Source organism: Babylonia areolata, chromosome 1, assembly GCF_041734735.1.
Source record: "Babylonia areolata isolate BAREFJ2019XMU chromosome 1, ASM4173473v1, whole genome shotgun sequence".
NCBI lineage: Eukaryota > Metazoa > Mollusca > Gastropoda > Neogastropoda > Buccinidae > Babylonia > Babylonia areolata.
Window position 1 is genome coordinate 95,876,741 of NC_134876.1, and position 19,728 is coordinate 95,896,468.

General features: G+C 43.2%; 1 protein-coding gene across 1 annotated transcript; it reads left to right on the forward strand.

Moving 5' to 3' along the window:
- Positions 1–3,356: 3,356 nt before the first annotated feature.
- Positions 3,357–19,434, forward strand: LOC143294339 (protein canopy 4-like). Its single transcript, XM_076605793.1, has 7 exons — positions 3,357–3,579; positions 4,277–4,400; positions 9,770–9,910; positions 11,317–11,401; positions 14,277–14,394; positions 17,559–17,606; positions 19,248–19,434. The coding sequence occupies exons 1-7, from the start codon at positions 3,447–3,449 to the stop codon at positions 19,361–19,363; spliced, it is 765 nt and encodes a 254-aa protein (XP_076461908.1). The 5' UTR covers positions 3,357–3,446; the 3' UTR covers positions 19,364–19,434.
- The last annotated feature ends 294 nt before the right edge of the window (positions 19,435–19,728 follow it).

Here is a 19,728-nt window from a genome sequence, read left to right on the forward strand (position 1 = left end):
CTCTCTCTCTCTCTCTCTCTCTCTCTATATATATATATATATATATATATATAATATATTTGTAGCCGAGTGGATGGTACAAAAGAATTAATAATGATTTACTGGATTAAAGGACAAATAAGAATCCCTGCGCACAGGCCAAGAACATATAGAGGCCAGTCACAAAAGGGTTTTTCTGTTGTTTTATTTACAGTCCCCCGCCCCCCACCCCCCCACCCCCACCCGCACACACACACCCCGCAATCCCCCACCCCCCACCCCTTCTACTGACACAAAGCCGGCCACCGGACAGTGTCTAGTATTACGTGTTCCGACTGACCCTTGAAACGTGGCCTGTCTGGGCAATGCAGAAGAGACTTCTGTTCGGGTAACAATGCCATACCCAATTCCACCTTCACCCTGTGGCGATACCATTCAGTGTCACTAAGGGTTACTTCCCATGTTTGGTCTCGCCCTTGTTAGTGTCCCCTTGCCGTGGGCGAGTGGGGTATGGTGGGGGTGAGGAGGGAGGGGGGTACATGGAATGACTGAGAAACTAGTTCGTGTGCTCACGTTCAAATCGAGTCACCTTTTAAATACTAACGTGTGCATGTGCGTGCGTGTGCGCGCGCGCGTGTGTGTGTGTGTGTGTGTGTGAACACCAAACACTGAACACTGAAATGTTTACGTCATTAGCTGTAAAGCTCTAGTGACATAGTAGGTACAAATCAGAACAAAAATGGTGCAAAACAAATAAAACAGAAAGGAAAAACATAACTAAAGTAAACTAAACTACTAAGGGATAAGCGGCACTTTGGTATTTTGTCGTTTGCTTAAAATGTCCATGTGGCAGGCGGGTACTGTGCCTTTTCCCGCCAAGTCGTTCGTCTCTAAGGTTTGAACAGTACACAAGAAACAAAGTACTTTGTCAGTGGCATTCCTTGTTATATCCGTGAAAGGTTTTTTGAAAAAGTCTTTGTTCAGTTTATCAATATTATTGAGTATTTCATATGTTTGTATTAGATCCCCTCTAATTCTACGAAATTTCAAAGATGGTAAATTAAATAATTTCAGTCTTTCTTCATATGTTTTATCCTGCAATCCACTAACAAACCTTGTTGCCCTTCTTTGAACTTCTTTCAACTGCAACAGATTGCTTTTTGTATGGTGGGTACCAAATAACATTTCCACATTCGAGGTCTGGTCTTACTAGTGTCTTAAATAATCTAACAAAAGTGTCACTGTCCATATCAGAGTTCTTTTGATAATCCCGATTATTCTTTTTACCTTTAATATTACATAATTAATGTGTCTATCAAATTTTAAATCATCATCAAAGACAACTCCCAAGTCTTTTTCTTCTGAATATTTACTTAAACTCTTCTGTCCATCTGTGAGTCTCATAATATAATCATTCTGCGGGTTGTTCTTCCAAACATGTAATGCCTTACACTTATCTGCATTAAAATATAGGTTCCATGTGTTTGTCCATTCTACTAGCTTATCTATATCTGTCTGTAATATATATTTATGGCTGCTCAGGCTATAAAGTTTAGTGTCATACGCAAAGATTTTGCATGTGCTAATTACCATGTCCGGCAGGTCATTAATAAATGTTGTAAATAGAATGGGGTCAAGTACACTTCTCTGGGGGATACCACTTAAAACTTTGGTTTCTGAGGAGTAAGTATTCCCAACTCTAACCCTTTGAGTTCTGTCTTTCAGGAAATTGGACACCCATGCTAATACACCTCCGGTTATTCCATATGACTGCATCTTTGCAATGAGACGCTTGTGTGGAATAGTATCAAAAGCCCTCCTGAAGTCCATAATGTGCAACATCAAATGTTTCACCACTGTCTAACATTTCTGTAAAATCATTCATCACCTCTTATAACTGTAACACAAGAACGTCCTGGTCTAAAGCCATGTTGGCATTTAGAAAATAAGTCATTGTTGGTCATATGGTCTACAATGGTATCTCTAATGACCTCCGTCATTCTGATTCCCTCGCATCTTTTAAATCTCGTCTCAAAACTCACCTTTTCCCTCAGCAATAAGTTCAATTGTGGCAGGTCCACTTCCTTTACGTTAGCTGTGCTTGACTATGCGTGTATACATATGTATGTGTACATAACTACATGCATGTATATGAATGTGTATTGTGTGTGCGTGTGTTTATGTAAGTTTGTGCCTGCCTATGTGTGCGTATGTGTTAGGGTAGCTGTTAGATACACATGTATGTTAAAATGTATGTATGCAGCGTGTGTGTGTGTGTGTGTGTGTGTGTGTGTGTGTGTGTGTGTGTGTGTGTGTGTGTGTGTGTGTAGTCACATTTTGACATTTTGGTGTGTGTATGTAACATAAATATGATGTATTATGTTAACAAAAGCGTTTTTGTAAAGCACCTAGAGCAGATTTCTGGATAGTGTGCTATATAAGTATCCATTATTATTATTATTATTATTAATAAATGACTCTAAAACTTTGCATAGAATACATGTAAGGCTAACTGGTTTGTAATTTCTTGCTGAAGATTTATTTCCCTTTATATATATATATATATATATATATATGGCAGTTACATTTGCTTTTTTTCCGATTTGGAGTAACCTGCCTTTATCTAATGATTTATTAAATAAAAGAGATAATGGAACTGATAATTCTTTATGGCTTCTTTCAAACTCTTGGTGAAATACTATCAAGTCCACCTGACTTATTTTGGGTTAAGATTCTTAAACCCATTTTCAACTGCTTTTGGAGTTATAATAATATCATTTAATGTAGAACCATCTAAAAACAACTCCAACCAAAAAAACTTGACCTTAAGGGTGTAGACGCCAATTGGTCGTTAAACTCCAACATCGAGTACCATCTGATCTTGAGGCAGGTTCTAAATGGGGAACATTATCTGCCTTCCCTTGTGAAAACACTAGAAAAATTGATAAGGACATCTGCTTTCCTTGTCGGTCTTCTCCTTCTCTCTCCAGGGGGCTGATGTCTGGTCATTTTCAATTTTCCTCTATCGTATTTCCAAAAACACTTGCTTTTACAATTTTGAGCTGTTTTCTTTTCGTGTTCCCGTTTAACTTTCCGTATCTTCTTTGTACACTGATTGCGCAGTGCATTGTAAAGCTGATAATCTGTACCATCTTATTAGTGGTTAAAAAATCTTTTATAAGCATTGTATTTCTTTTTTTTAAATCTTTTTCAATAATGATTTGTTCGTCGTCATTGTGGTGTTACTTTGGTAACAACTGCACAGTTCTGCGAAACAACAGCATTGTCTCCCTTCCTCAGTTCATGCAAATTTGAGGAGATAAAAAAAAGGAAAAGGTCAAAGCTTTCATCCAATCAAATATTACCACAACATTTTCCTTAGCGCACATGTCAACTTCCTTTTCTTCCCAGAAACTGGGACTGCACACAACGGGCTGACTTTTAGAGCAGTTTTGGATATCGAAAACATGCGGTCTGTTTTTGTGCACATTGCTCTTTGCCTTCTTTTTCATCGGCTGGCACTGGGGAAAGACTCCAAAGGGGAAGAAGAAGAGGAAGACGAAGCTCCAACCGGCATCCGAGACCCCAGTCCTTGTGAAGGTAGTCACACACTGACTGAATCCTTGATCGTTCTTTTTTGGATTTAATATAATCCTGGCTGATGTTTCATATCAAACTGTTGTCACAGTCAGTAACTATCGCAAGACTGTGTACAAACAATTTACAAGCGTATGATTAGGTCTTATGATTTGTGTAAAAGTGGCGAAATAACCTTGGTTTGATCTCGACGGAAAAGTTTTAGGTTTCGCTTCCGATCCAATAAAGAGCAGCGGGAAATCCCCATCTTCCCAACTTCCTTTTTGCACAACGGACAAACTTGTCTGGACACGCTGTCAAATCTTGTGTTTTCATCAGAACTGAGCCTAAATGCCAGTGTAATTGTTCATCGTAAAATACGAACATCCAGTGACACTCAGCGCAAGCAGTGTGTCTTTGAATTGGCCCTTTTCATTTAACTCACAATTTACCACAATTTACCCTCTTTTTTTTTCTTCTTTTTTTTCCCCTTTATTAAATTAGAAGAAGGAAGGAAATTGATAATGCCACTGGAATGGCTATATCAGGAATCCATATATATTTCTTTAATGATTGGTCTTTCCATTCTAAAGATATAAACAAACAGTGGGGTATGAATTTATGGGAGAATAATTGAAAATTCAATAATTTACCAGTTTATGCCTGCTTGTGTGCACATGTGTGTGTGTGTGTGTGTGTGTGTGTGTGTGTGTGTGTCCAGTGTGTAAATACCTGGCAGTGGAGCTTGAGGGGCGTCTGGAGGAGACAGGGAAGATTGGAGGCTACATTGAAACTGGCCATGGCCTGGATATTAAACAGAAAAAGAGGAAGGAGTATAAGAAATCGTAAGTAGTGTTGTTATTTCTTTAATTTGCATACTTGATTGATCAATATGTTTATTGTAAATGAACACAATGCACCTGTATTACACACACACACGCACACACACACACACACACACACACACACACACACACACAAACACATATGCACGCACGCACACACATATATATATATGCACAGCCACACATATGACAAAGATGGAGTTTGAGTTATGTGCACACAAGCACAGACATTCAGACACAGACATTTCCACAGATTTTACAAAAGTGTGTGTTACAGATATGATTTGATAAACACACACACACACACATCTATCTATCAATCTATCTATCAATCTATCTGTCTGTCTATCTATCATATGTACATCTCTCTCTCTCTCTCTCTCTCTCTCTCTCTATATATATATATATATATATATATATATATATATAATATGTACACACACACACACATACATGGTGGTGGTGTGTCCATCGAGATCGATGATGACCATCGTTGTCATCCAGATGGGGGATGGGGGGGAGGGTGGTGGTGGGGTGGGGGGAAGGATGCTCATGAGTCTATCTGTGAGTGCGCAGATGGCTGAATAGTCCAATCTGCGCACGAAATGTTCGCTGACAGCTGGGGCAGACAAAGACAGGCATATCATTGTCAGGGAGCTTGTTTGCCCGTGACTTTCTGGCCTGCCTCTTCTGAACAGCTGCAGCAGTCCTGTTGGCCTCGCACAACCTGGCGCCTTTGTGCACAGCAGCGCGCCATTTGTTACGGTCCACTGCAGATTCCTCCCAGGAGTCAGGGTTGATATCAAATGCTTTCAGAGAGACTTTCAGAGTATCTCTGAAGCGCTTCTTCTGACCTCCGTGTGATCTCTTCCCTTGTTGCAGCTCGCCATAGAAGAGCCTTTTGGGCAGCCGATGGTCTGGCATGCGCGCCACGTGTCCAGCCCAGCGAAGCTGGGACTGCATCAGGATGGTGAAGATGCTGGGAAGGGTGGCTTTTGCGAGCACCTCTGTGTCTGGGGTCCTGTCTTGCCACTTGATGTTCAGTAGCTTCCTGAGGCATGTTGTGTGGAAGTGGTTCAGCTTCTTGGCATGTCGTTGGTACACTGTCCAAGTTTCGCAGCCGTACAGTAGTGTGGGGAGAACTACTGCTCTGTAGACCTTTAGCTTGGTCTCAAGACTAATGCCTCTTCTGTTCCAGACATTTGCATTAAGTCTACCAAAAGTTGCACTTGCTCTTGCAATCCTGACATTCACTTCATCGTCGATGGTCGCATTTCGTGACAGTGTGCTGCCAAGGTATGTGAACCGCTCCACCGCACTGAGTCTCTGACCGTTGACTGTGATGTTGGGCTCAACGTAGGGTTTCCCTGGGGCTGGCTGATGGAGAACTTCAGTTTTCCTCGTGCTGATGGTAAGGCCGAAGTTTCTGCTGGCAGTGGCAAACTTGTCGACGCTGAGTTGCATGTCAGCTTCAGATCCAGCGTTGAGGGCACAGTCATCAGCAAACAAAAAGTCTCTGATGATGTCTGTCATGACCTTCGTTTTTGCTTGAAGCCTTCTGAGGTTAAACAGCTTGCCATCTGTTCGGTACTTTAGGCCGATTCCAACATCGCCATCTCTGAAGGCATCAGTAAGCATTGCAGAGAACATGAGGCTGAACAGCGTTGGAGCCAGGACGCAGCCTTGCTTGACACCATTTGTGACAGCAAAAGGAGCAGATGTTTCGCCATTGTCCTGGACTCGAGCCTGCATGCCTTCATGGAATTGGCTGACCAAGGAAATAAATTTCCGAGGGCATCCGTACTTGGCCATGATCTTCCACAGTCCCTCTCTACTCACGGTGTCAAAGGCCTTAGTGAGGTCGACATAGGTGGAGAACAGATCAGCATTTTGCTCCTGACATTTCTCTTGCAGCTGCCTTGCAGCAAACACCATGTCGGTGGTTCCGCGCTCTTTCCGGAATCCACATTGGCTCTCAGGCAAATGACCTTGGTCAAGGTGTGCTGTGAGGCGGTTTAGTAGGATCCTGGCAAGTATCTTGCCTGCAATGGAGAGCAAGGAAATGCCCCGATGGTTATCACAGGCTTGCCGGTTCCCCTTTCGCTTGTACAAGTGAATGATAGATGCATCTTTGAAATCCTGGGGGATCGTCTCTTCTTTCCACATGAGTGAGTACAGCTGATGAAGCTTCTCAGTCAGCACAGTGCCTCCATCCTTGTAGACCTCTGCTGGTATTGAGTCTGAGCCAGGTGCTTTGCCACTGGATAGCAGACGGATTGCTTTCTGGGTCTCAAGAAGTGTTGGCGGATCGTCCAGTGCTTCGTTGGTGGGGACTTGTGGGAGACGGTCTATGGCTTCATCATTTATGGAGGAAGGGCGATTTAAGACACTGTTGAAGTGCTCAGCCCATCGTTCGAGAATGTTCTCCTTCTCGGTGATCAAGGTATTCCCATCTGCACTGAGGAGGGGGGATGATCCTGAGGATGTGGGGCCGTAGACTTCTTTTAAGGCATCATAGAACCTCTTCATATCGTGCCTGTCAGCATATCCCTGGATCTCATCAGCTTTGTCACTCAGCCACTTATCCTGCATCTGGCGTAACTTTTGCTGAACAGTCCTGCGGATGGCATTGTACGCATCCTTTTTTGATGTGGACTTTGGGTTGCTCAGGTGGGCTTGATGCAGACGGCGTTTCTCATCCAGAAGCTGCTTGATTTCATCACAGTTTTCATCAAACCAGTCTTTGTGCTTTCTGGTCATGGGTCCCAGGGTCTCTGAAGCTGTACTATAGATCAGCTCACGCAGGGTCCTCCAGTCAGACTCCACATTCTGGTTGTTCAGAGAGGCGGATTCCAGACGATCTTCCAGCAGCTCCACAAAGGACTGTTTGATGGTGATGTTTTTCAGCTTAGCGATGTTGAGCCGTTTTGGAGCCTTCTGGCCTTGGGGGCGTCTCTTGGGCTGGATTCGAATATTCAGCTTCGAGACTACAAGGCGATGGTCTGTCCAACACTCGGCGCCGCACATGGTCTTTGTTACACGTACATCTTGCCTATCCCTTTTCCTGACGATGACATAATCGATGAGATGCCAATGCTTTGAGCGAGGGTGCATCCATGACGTCCTGTTACGGGTAGGGAGGCAGAAAACTGTGTTGGTTATCAGCAGTTCGTGCTCTGCACATGTCTGAAGCAAAAGCAATCCATTTGGGTTGCAGTGGCCCACACCGTGCCTTCCAATCACTCCATCCCAGGAGATGTAGTCAGAGCCAACTCTAGCATTGAAGTCCCCAAGAATGATGAGCTTGTCTGCTTTAGGGATGGCAGCAATGACAGAGTGAAGGTCCTCGTAGAACTTCGCCTTCACTTCATCCGGGTTGGTCATGGTTGGGGCGTAGGCACTGACAATGGTGAGGTGCTTCTGGCCAGATGCCAGTGGGAGTTTCATGGTCATAAGCCTATCGTTGACTCCCTTTGGGATTCCAGCTAGCTTGCTGACAAGTGCTGTTTTTACTGCAAAACCAACACCAGCCTCACGTCGCTCTTCGCTTCCTCGTCCACTCCAGAAGAAGGTGTAACCAGATCCCCGTTCACAGAGCTCGCCTTCGCCTGCAAGCCGAGTCTCACTCAAGGCTGCGATGTCGATATTGTATCTGGCGAGTTCGGATGCAACTAGTGCTGTTCTCCTTTGGGGTCTGTCCGCGTTATCTCTGTCCAGGAGAGTCCTTATGTTCCAAGCACCAATGGTGAGAGGAACGATCCTTGTTTTTTTCTTTTCTTTCTCTTTGTTTCGACCGCTGATGTAGGGTCCCCGCCAGCCGCGGTATGCTGGCCAGGGTGATATGGAGCAGGCAATTTTTAGGGCACCTTTTCTAGCCCCTTCCTCATGCCAGGGAGGTGAGCAGTGCATTCCTAAAGAGGGCTGCTCAGACGCTCAGACGGCTGCCGAGCTCCATCGCTGCTCCTGTCGACGAAGAACGACCCTATGGCCTGAGCCGCCTGCGTGCAGGTCTGCGGCTGCGACTGCCAGTGTACCCACACCTGTCGTTTCGTCGCTCGCCTGTCGCCACAGGACTTGGGGGTGATGAAATGATGAAGGATGAAAGGTCATTTAGGATGACTGATGACTTGCGCGATGAGTTTGTTTAAAGTGAAGAGGAGTTGCGCAACGTCGACCTCACTCTCTCGTCCGGGTCCACCAATTTCCAGTGGCAAGACTAAGTCGAGACGACTGGAGGATGAGCACGGATGCAGTGGATGACCAAGATATCCTTTCGGTGTCTCATCTTGCTCTCTGCACTCCACAGTGCGTTGCTGTAACCGCCTTCCTCTCCGTTGAACCGATAGGTTTCTTCCGCAGATTCTGCCGGATCCAGACTTCGCATGCATGGGTAGACACACCCCGGGGGCCAACTGCTTGTGGCATGCACACAGCACGGTGGAGCTAGATGGCCGTCGGTGGCTCTCCTGAGCCGACGCCCTTTTATGGATCTCCATAAGGGTGTCTAGCCACCCGCCTCACCAGTCCCAGAAGGGAGCGGTGGGAGTGCCGGTTTAGTCGTCGGCAACCCGACCCTGAACAGGTTGTACTGGATTACAGGTTACCAGTAGCAGATCTAATGACCTGACCTGACACACATACATACACACACACACATATACATCTTTCTCTCTCTCTCTCTCTCTCTCTCTCTCTCTCTCTCTATATATATATATATATATATATATATATATATATATATAATATGTACACACACACACACACACACACACACACACACACACACACACATATGTATATATATATATATATATATATATATATACATATACATCTCTCTCTCTATATATCTATCTATCTATATATATATATATATAGATATATATATATATATATATATATATATATATAATATGTACACACACACACACACACACACACACACACACATATATATATATATAAGAAAACTTTATATGTGTGGTATGATTTGTTTTTTCAGAGACCTATGTGTGGTATGATATGTTTCAGAGAACTCTGTGTGGTATGATAGAACGATGTGTGGTATGATAGAACAATGTGTGGTATATGTTTCAGAGCTATGTGTGGTGTGATATGTTTCAGAGAACTATGTGTGGTATGATATGTTTCAGAGAACTATGTGTGGTATGATAGAACGATGTGTGGTATGATAGAACAATGTGTGGTATATGTTTCAGAGCTATGTGTGGTGTGATATGTTTCAGAGAACTATGTGTGGTATGATATGTTTTAGAGAACTCTGTGTGGTATGATGTGTTTTAGAGAACGGCTGCTGGTCAAGGCATTGCAGGAGCCCAGTGCATGATTTGTGGTGTGATTTGTTTCAGAGAACTGCGGCTGATCGAGGCTCTAAATGAGCCCCATGTATGTGACAAAATCCTGGAGTACAATGTGCATGCAGAGAGAAAGAAAAGTCTTCGCTATGCCAAAGGACAGAGTGAAACCATGAAAACACTTCATGGCCTTGTGTTAGTGAATCATCTTTTGTCTTGTGTGATTTTTGTTTGGTAGTGAACTTCTTACTTGTGGAATAGTTTGCTTTTTTTTTTTTTTTTTTTTTTTTTTTTTTTTGCTAATTGAAACAGCACATGGTATATGTGAATAAATGGATCCTGTTGGATTGATTTCAAGATGGTTAGTGATCAGGGATGATAATGAAAACTGTGATAAAAATACAACAAGCAAAAAAACTTTGATGAAAACAATCATAACAGCTTTGAAATTGTAATATTCAAGTGGGAAAACTGAACGTGAATAAATTCAAATGACACCATCTTGATCCCAGTTCTACACAGACAGTCTGTGCATTCAGTCATGGCCCAACAGTGTTACATGTGCTCATGTCCTGTCTGTGATAACTGAAGGGTTGGTGATCACATAAGTACTACGCACAGAGCTGATAGTTTGACGCACTGAGATATATCAAATGTTTGATACATCACATCTTTAATACATTACTACACATCTTTAATACATCACTACATGTGTCTTCAATACATCATTACAAGTCTTTGATACATCACTACACATGTCTTTGATACATCACTACACTTGTCTTCAATACATCACTACACATGTCTTTGATACATCACTGCACATGTCTTTGATACATCACTACACATGTCTTTGATACATCACTACACATGTCTTTGATACATCACTGCACATGTCTTTGATACATCACTACACATGTCTTTAATACATCACTACACATGTCTTTGGTACATCATTTCACATGTCTGATACATCACTACACATGTCTTTGATACATCACTACACATGTCTTTGATACATCACTACACATGTCTTTGATACATCACTAAACATGTCTCACTGCACATGTCTTTGATACATCACTACACATGTCTGATACATCACTACATCATTACACATGTCTTTGATACATCACTACACATGTCTTTGATACATCACTACTCATGTCTCACTGCACATGTTTGATACATCATTACATATGTGTTTGATACACCACTACACATGTGTTTGATACATCACTACACATGTCTTTGATACATCACTACACATGTCTCACTGCACATGTCTTTGATACATCACTACACATGTCTTTGATACATCACTACACATGTCTGATACATCACTGCATCATTACACATGTCTTTGATACACCACTACACATGTCTTTGATACATCACTACACATATCTCACTGCACATGTCTTGATACATCACTACACATGTGTTTGATACATCACTGCACATGTCTTTGATACATCACTACACATATCTCACTACACATGTCTTGATACATCACTACACATGTCTTTGATACATCACTGCACATGTCTTTGATACATCACTGCACATGTCTTTGATACATTATTGCTTTGTGTTTTCAGTAACAAAGGGGTGAACGTGGAGCTGGGAATTCCCTATGAATTGTGGGATCAGCCATCTGCAGAAATCACCAACATGCAGCGCAGTGTAAATATCAGCCAATAAATACATTGTGTCTAAAATCACCTGGAGGATAGGAGTGGGGGTGGGTGGGGAGGGGCCACGGGTGGGGGGTGCAGGTGGTTGGGGAGGCTGGGGGACCGGGTGGGGGGCTTTATATCAACCAGTATGTACAAGTCTTCAATCACCTGCATGTGTGAGGGGCATTATATCAACCAATAAATATATGTCTACAAACATCTGTATGTGGTAGGGGACATTATTCATATGAACCAATACATACATTATGTCTTTAATCATATCTATGTGGTAGGGGACTTTATATCAACCATATGTCTTCAAACATATGTATGTGTCAGGGGACATTATTTATATCAACCAATAAACACATAATCTGTGTGTCAGTGGACATTGTTTATATCAACCAATAAACACATACATCTGTGTCAGTGGACATTGTTTATATCAACCAATAAACACATACATCTGTGTCAGGGGACATTATTTATATCAACCAATAAACACACACATCTGTGTCAGGGGACATTATTTATATCAACCAATAAACACATACATCTGTGTGTGAGTGGACATCTGTGTGTGAGTGGACATTATTTATATCAACCAGTAAACACACACATCTGTGTGTGAGGGGACATTATTTATATCAACCAGTAAACACATACCTCTGTGTGTGAGTGAACATTATTTATATCAACCAGTAAACACATACATCTGTGTGTGAGGGGACATTATTTATATCAACCAGTAAACACATCTCTGTGTGAGGTGACATTATTTATATCAGCCAATGAACACACACATCTGTTTGTGAGGGGACATTATTTATATCAACCAGTAAACACATACATCTGTGTGTGAGGGGACATTATTTATATCAACCAATAAACACATCTGTGTGCGAGGGGACATTATTTATATCAACCAATAAACACATACATCTGTGTGTGAGTGAACATTATTTATATCAACCAATAAACATACATCTGTGTGTGAGGGGACATTATTTATATCAACCAATAAACACATCTCTGTGTTTGAGGGGACATTATTTATATCAACCAATAAACATACATCTGTGTGTGAGGGGACATTATTTATATCAATCAATAAACACATCTGTGTGTGAGGGGACATTATTTATATCAACCAATAAACACATACATCTGTGTGTGAGTGAACATTATTTATATCAACCAGTAAACACACACATCTGTGTGTGAGGGGACATTATTTATATCGACCAGTAAACACATCTCGGTGTTTGAAGAAACATTATTTACATCAACCAATAAACACATACCTCTGTGTGTGTGAGGGGACAGTATTATATCAACCGATAAACACATACCTCTGTGTGTGTCGGGGGTGGGGGGGGATTTATATCAACCAGTATATATGATGTGAGATGTGTGAAGTGTTTGATGATGATGGTGATGGTAGTGATGATGGTGATGGTAGTGATGATGCTGATGATAATGATGGTGATGGTAGTGATGATGATGATGGTGATGACACTGAATGTGATGATAATGATGGTAGTGATGATGATGATGCTGATGGTAATGATGATGATGGTGATGACGCTGATGGTGATGATGATGATGTTTGTGATGATGATGGTTATGACACTGATGGTGATGATGATGATGATGGTGATGACGCTGATGGCGATGATGATGATGATGATGGTGATGACACTGATGGTGATAATGATGATGGTAGTGATGATGATGATGGTGATGACACTGATGGTGATAATGATGATGGTAGTGATGATGATGATGGTGATGACACTGATGGTGACGATGATGATGATGATGGTGATGACACTTATGGCGATGATGATGATGGTAGTGATGATGATGATGATGATGGTGATGCTGATGATGCTGATGGCGATGATGATGATGATGATGTTGCTGATGGTGGGGATGATGGTGATGATGATGGTAATGGTGATGATGATGGTAATGGTGATGATGGTAATGGTGATGATGATGGTGATGGTGGTGGTGATGATGATGGTAATGGTGGTGGTGATGATGATGGTGGTGGTGATGATGATGGTGATGTTGCTGATGATGGTGGTGATGATGGTGATGATGATGGTAATGGTGATGATGATGATGGTGGTGGTGATGATGATGGTAATGGTGATGATGATGGTGGTGGTGATGATGATGGTGATGATGATGGTGGTAGTGATGATGATGATGATGTTGCTGATGATGGTGGGGATGATGATGATGGCGATGATGGTGGTAATGGTGATGATGGTGGTGGTGGTGGTGATGATGGTGATGATGATGGTAATGGTGATGATGATATGTGGTGATCTTCTTCTTCGTTCGTGGGCTGCAACTCCCACGTTCACTCACATGTTCGGCTTTTACATGCATGCAGCCATACTCCGTTTTCGGGGGTGTGCATGCTAGGTATGTTCTTGTTTCCATAACCCACCGAACGCTGACATGTATTACAGGATCTTTAACGTGCGTATTTGATCTTCTGCTTGCGTATACACATGAAGGGGGTTCAGGCACAAGTAGGTCTGCACATATGTTGACCTGGGAGAGCGGAAAAATCTCCACTCCTTACCCACCAGGCGCCGTTACTGAGATTCGAACCTGGGATTGAAAGTCCAACACTTTAACCATTCGGCTATTGCGCCCGTTGATGGTGGTGATGATGATGATGATGGTGATGATTATGATGGTGGTGATGATGATGATGATGATGGTGGTGGTGATGATGATGATGATGGTGATGATGATGATGGTGATGATAATGTGGGTGATGATGATGGTGGTGGTGATGATGGTGATGATGATGTGGGTGATGATGATGGTGGTGATGATGATGATGATGATGTGTGCAGTGCTTCACCCTGGTAGAGGAGAGAGAGGAGAACATTGAGGAGTGGTACTGGGGGGACCAGCAACAGTCACTCCTCGACTACCTGTGTCGGGACCGTGTCCTGAAGGGAAAGGACTCCTGTGAGTACTGATGTCACCTGTGTAGGTAGTGATGTCACCAGTGTAGGGTTCCTGTGAGTACTGATGTCACCTGTGTAGGTACTGATGTCACCTGTGCAGTATTCCTGTGAGTACTGATGTCACCTGTGTAGGTACTGATGTCACCTGTGTAGGGTTCCTGTGAGTACTGATGTCACCTGTGTAGGTACTGATGTCACCTGTGTAGTATTCCTGTGAGTACTGATGTCACCTGTGTAGGTACTGATGTCACCTGTGTAGGGTTCCTGTGAGTACTGATATCACCTGTGTAGGTACTGATGTCACCTGTGTAGGATTCCTGTGGGTACTGATGTCACCTGTGTAGGTACTGATGTCACCTGTGTAGGATTCCTGTGAGTACTGATGTCACCTGTGTAGGTAGTGATGTTACCTGTATAAATACTGATGTCACCTGTGTAGGTAGTGATGTCACCATGTCACCTGTGTAGGTGGTGATGTCACCTGTGTAGGTAGTGATGTCACCTGTGTAGGACTCCTGTAGGTAGTGATGTCATCTGTGTAGGATTCCTGTGAGTACTGATGTCACCTGTGTAGGTAGTGATGTCACCTGTGTAGGACTCCTGTAGGTAGTGATGTCACCTGTGTAGGACTCCTGTAGGTAGTGATGTCACCTGTGTAGGACTCCTGTAGGTAGTGATGTCTGCCTGCCTGTGTGTGCGTATGTTTTGAGGATAACTGTTAGATAGACATGTATGTTAAAATGTACGTATGCACTGTGTGTGTGTGTGTGTGTGTGTGTGTGTGGTCACATTTTGATGTGTGTATGTAACATTGATGTAATGTGTTATGTTAACAAAAGTGTTTTTGTAAAGCACCTAGAGCAGATTTCTGGATAGTGTGCTATATAAGTATCCATTATTATTATTATTAGCTATTGCTGTGACATCCTTGACAGCTATTGCTGTGACACTTAGCACTCATCAGTGACAGCTATTGCTGTGACACTTAGCACTCATCAGTGACAGCTATTGCACTGAGTGAACAGTAGTTGTGGAAGAGGTGAAGGAAGTGTGCAGTTTTAAGGAACACACTGTGGTCACTTGGCTTCAGCAGTCATGGTTGCTCAGGGCCTAGTGTTGTGTTTTGATTGATTGGTTGATATGGATACTATCCTCGGTCAGAGACCAAGCTCTAAGCGCTTTACAAATACAGGGTCATTTGCACAACAGGCTGCCTACCTGGGTAGAGCCAACTGACGGCTGCCACTGGGCGCTTATCATTTGTTTCCTGTGTTATTCAATAAGATTTCAGGCACACTCACATACACACTTAGACAGACATGTAATATCTGACCTGTATGACTGTTTTTCTTTATTTACGCCACCATTTAGGCAGCCATACTCCATTTTCAGGGGTGTGCATGCTGGGTATGTTCTTGTTTCCATCCGAATGGTAACATGGATTACAGGATCTTTAATGTGTGTGTTTGATCTTCTGCTTGCGTATACACATGAATGGGGTTCAGACACTAGCAGGTCTGCACATATGTTGACCTGGGAGATCAGAAAAATCTCCACCCTTTACCCACCAAGGCGCCGTCACTGAGATTCAAACCTGGGATGCTCAGATTGAAAGTCCAACACTTTAACCATTCAGCTATTGTGCCTGTTGTGACAGGAACCAGCTGTCCTTCCTGGTCCTTTCTTCACTCACTTCACTGATCATTACAAATAACTCACTTCACTGATCATTGTTACCAACCAATAACTCACTTCACTGATCATTGTTACCAACAAATAACTCACTTCATTGATCATTGTTACCAACCAATAACTCACTTCACTGATCATTGTTACCAACCAATAACTCACTTCACTGATCATTTTTACCAACAAATAACTCACTTCACTGATCATTGTTACCAACCAATAACTCACTTCACTGATCATTGTTACCAACAAATAACTCACTTCATTGATCATTGTTACCAACAAATAACTCACTTCACTGATCATTGTTACCAACAAATAACTCACTTCACTGATCATTGTTACCAACAAATAACTCACTTCACTGATCATTGTTACCAACAAATAACTCACTTCACTGATCATTGTTACCAACCAGTAACTCACTTCACTGATCATTGTTACCAACCAGTAACTCACTTCACTGATCATTGTTACCAACAAATAACTCACTTCACTGATCATTGTTACCAACCAATAACTCACTTCATTGATCATTTTTACCAACAAATAACTCACTTCACTGATCATTGTTACCAACCAGTAACTCACTTCACTGATCATTGTTACCAACCAATAACTCACTTCACTGATCATTGTTACCAACCAATAACTCACTTCACTGATCATTTTTACCAACAAATAACTCACTTCAATGATCATTGTTACCAATAAGTAACTCACTTCACTGATCATTGTTACCAACAAATAACTCACTTCATTGATCATTGTTACCAACTAGCAGCTCACTTCATTGATCATTGTTACCAACAGATAACTCACTTCACTGATCATTGTTACCAACAAATAACTCACTTCATTAATCATTGTTACCAACAAATGACTCATTTCACTGATCATTGTTACCAACAAATAACTCACTTCACTGATCATTGTTACCAACCAGTAACTCACTTCACTGATCATTGTTACCAACAAATAACTCACTTCATTGATCATTGTTACCAACACATAACTCACTTCATTGATCATTGTTACCAACAAGTAACTCACTTCACTGATCATTGTTTCCAGCAAGTAACTCAGTTAACTAATCATTGTAACCAACACGTAACGCAGTTAACTAATCATAGTTACCAGCAAGTAACCGATCTCAGCGAACAGCTAATTGATCATTGTTGCCAACAAGTAAGTCAGTTGATTAATCAGTGTTACAAACAGGTTACTAAATTAATTAATCATTGTTACCAACAAGTACCTCAGTTCATCAATCATTGTTACCAGCAAGTAACTGATCTCAGCTAACAGTTAATTGATTATTGTTTGTTTTACTTTCTTATGTTGCCAATTAATGAATAGAAAGTTTTAGCACACTGACATCACTTTTGTATCTTTGTAGGTGACAGAAGCATTAGACATTGATGTACATTAGTCACTGCATTTTTTAAGTTATAAATGAAATGTTTCATGTTTCAGCCTGCCTGTATGAACAGTCTGACTCTGACAAAGACAACAAATCAAAAGGTGTGGGGTTTTTTCGTTATTTTTTTCGTTTTGTTTTTGTGCATGTTTTTTGTGTGTTTTTTGTGGGGGGGGGGGGGGGGGGAGGGGGCAAATATGGAACACACATACATACACACGCACACACACGCACACACACACACACACGCGCGTACACACACACACACAAATGCTCTCTCTCTCTCTCTCTCTCTCTCTCTCTCTCTCTCTCTCCTGTTTTTTGTTTGTTTTTTTTTGTTTTTCATTTTTTTTCATTGATGGCTTGATGTAAAAAAGCAATTGTTGCTTATTCAATTTACCATCATGAAATAAAATCTTGACTTGACATGAAACGCGCACGTGCGCACACACACACACACACACACTCACTCACTCACTCATGTAGCAGATGCTGTATTCAGATGCAGATAAACACACAAATGCACACACACCCTCCTGACGACCTAACCTTGATGGTTCCCTGTAGACTGCTGATGCTCACACCATGACAGACCAACTGGGGTGTGGCTGTGTGTGGGAACGAGGGGTGTGGCTGTGTGGGGGTCTGGGAACGAGGGGTGTGGCTGTGTGGGGGGGTCTGGGATCGAGGGGTGTGGCTGTGTGTGGGGGTCATGGAAAGAGGGGTGTGGCTTTGTGGGGGTCTGGGAACGAGGGGTGTGGCTGTGTGGGGGTCTGGGAATGAGGGGTGTGGCTGTGTGTGGGGGTCTGGGAACGAGGGGTGTGGCTGTGTGGGGGGTCTGGGAACGAGGGGTGTGGCTGTGTGGGGGTCTGGAAACGAGGGGTGTGGGGGTCTGGGAACGAGGGGTGTGGCTGTGTGTGGGGGTCTGGGAACGAGGGGTGTGGCTGTGTGTGGGGTCTGGGGGGAACGAGGGGTGTGGCTGTGTGTGGGGTCTGGGGGGAACGAGGGGTGTGGCTGTGTGTGTGGGTTGTGTGGGGGTCTGGGAACAAGGGGTGTGGGAGGAAGGTTACTGAAATGGTGCAGATGATGGGGCAGTTAGAGAGAAAACAGACACACACAGACATATGTAGTATGTGCTGTGTTCCATTGCAAATGTTCTGCTGAACAGTACTGTCTGTCAATATGTCAGTGTGTGTGTAGTCATGTGTGTGAGTGTGTGTGTGTGTGTGTGTGTATGTGTGTGTGTAAACGTGTATGTGTGTGCAAACATGTGTATGTGTGTGTGGGGGGGGAGGGGGGTGTTGGGGGGGGGGGACATTCCCCAGTTGTACTGGTACATGCTTGTATATTTCCCTGTGGGTGTGTCTGCTAATATGTACATGCACATTCTTCTTTGATGCCATTTTGTATGACTGTACAGCAGTACATGAGGATGTCTGTGTATGACTGTACAGGATGTCTGTGTATGACAGGATGGATGTCTGTGTATGACTGTACAGGATGTCTGTGTATGACTGTACAGGATGTCTGTGTATGACAGGATGTCTGTGTATGACAGGATGTCTGTGTATGACTGTACAGGGTGTCTGTATGAGAGGATGTCTGTGTATGACTGTACAGAATGTCTGTGTATGACTGTACAGGATGTCTGTGTATGACAGGATGTCTGTGTATGACTGTACAGGATGTCTGTGTATGACTGTACAGCAGTACATGAGGATGTCTGTTTTTCTGACTGCATCCAGGTGGCCCAGAGGACAGGAAGAAAGGAGACACCGCCCCCACCCCCACCCCAACTGACAATGAGGTTCCCCCCCTGGCCTCTCCCCCCACAGTGGACGATGTCAAGGATGAACTCTGACCCCTTTCCCACCATCACACTGCCCCCCCGCCCCCCAAGGTGTGACTTCATGGACAGTCTGACAGACTTCACTGTGTTGTCACCCCTACTCCCCCCCCCCAACCTCCAAGGTGTGTTGTCACCCTCCACCCCCCCTCCAACCCCACCCCCCCCGGCACCTCAACCCCCAAGGTGTTACTCCATGGACAGTCTGACAGACTTCACTGTGTTGTCACCACCCCCCCCCCCCCACCCCCCCGCACCTCAACCCCCAAGGTGTGACTCCATGGACAGGCTGACAGACTTCACTGTGTTGTCACCCCCCCCCACACACACACACACACCTCAACCCCCAAGGTGACTCCATGGACAGGCTGACAGACTTC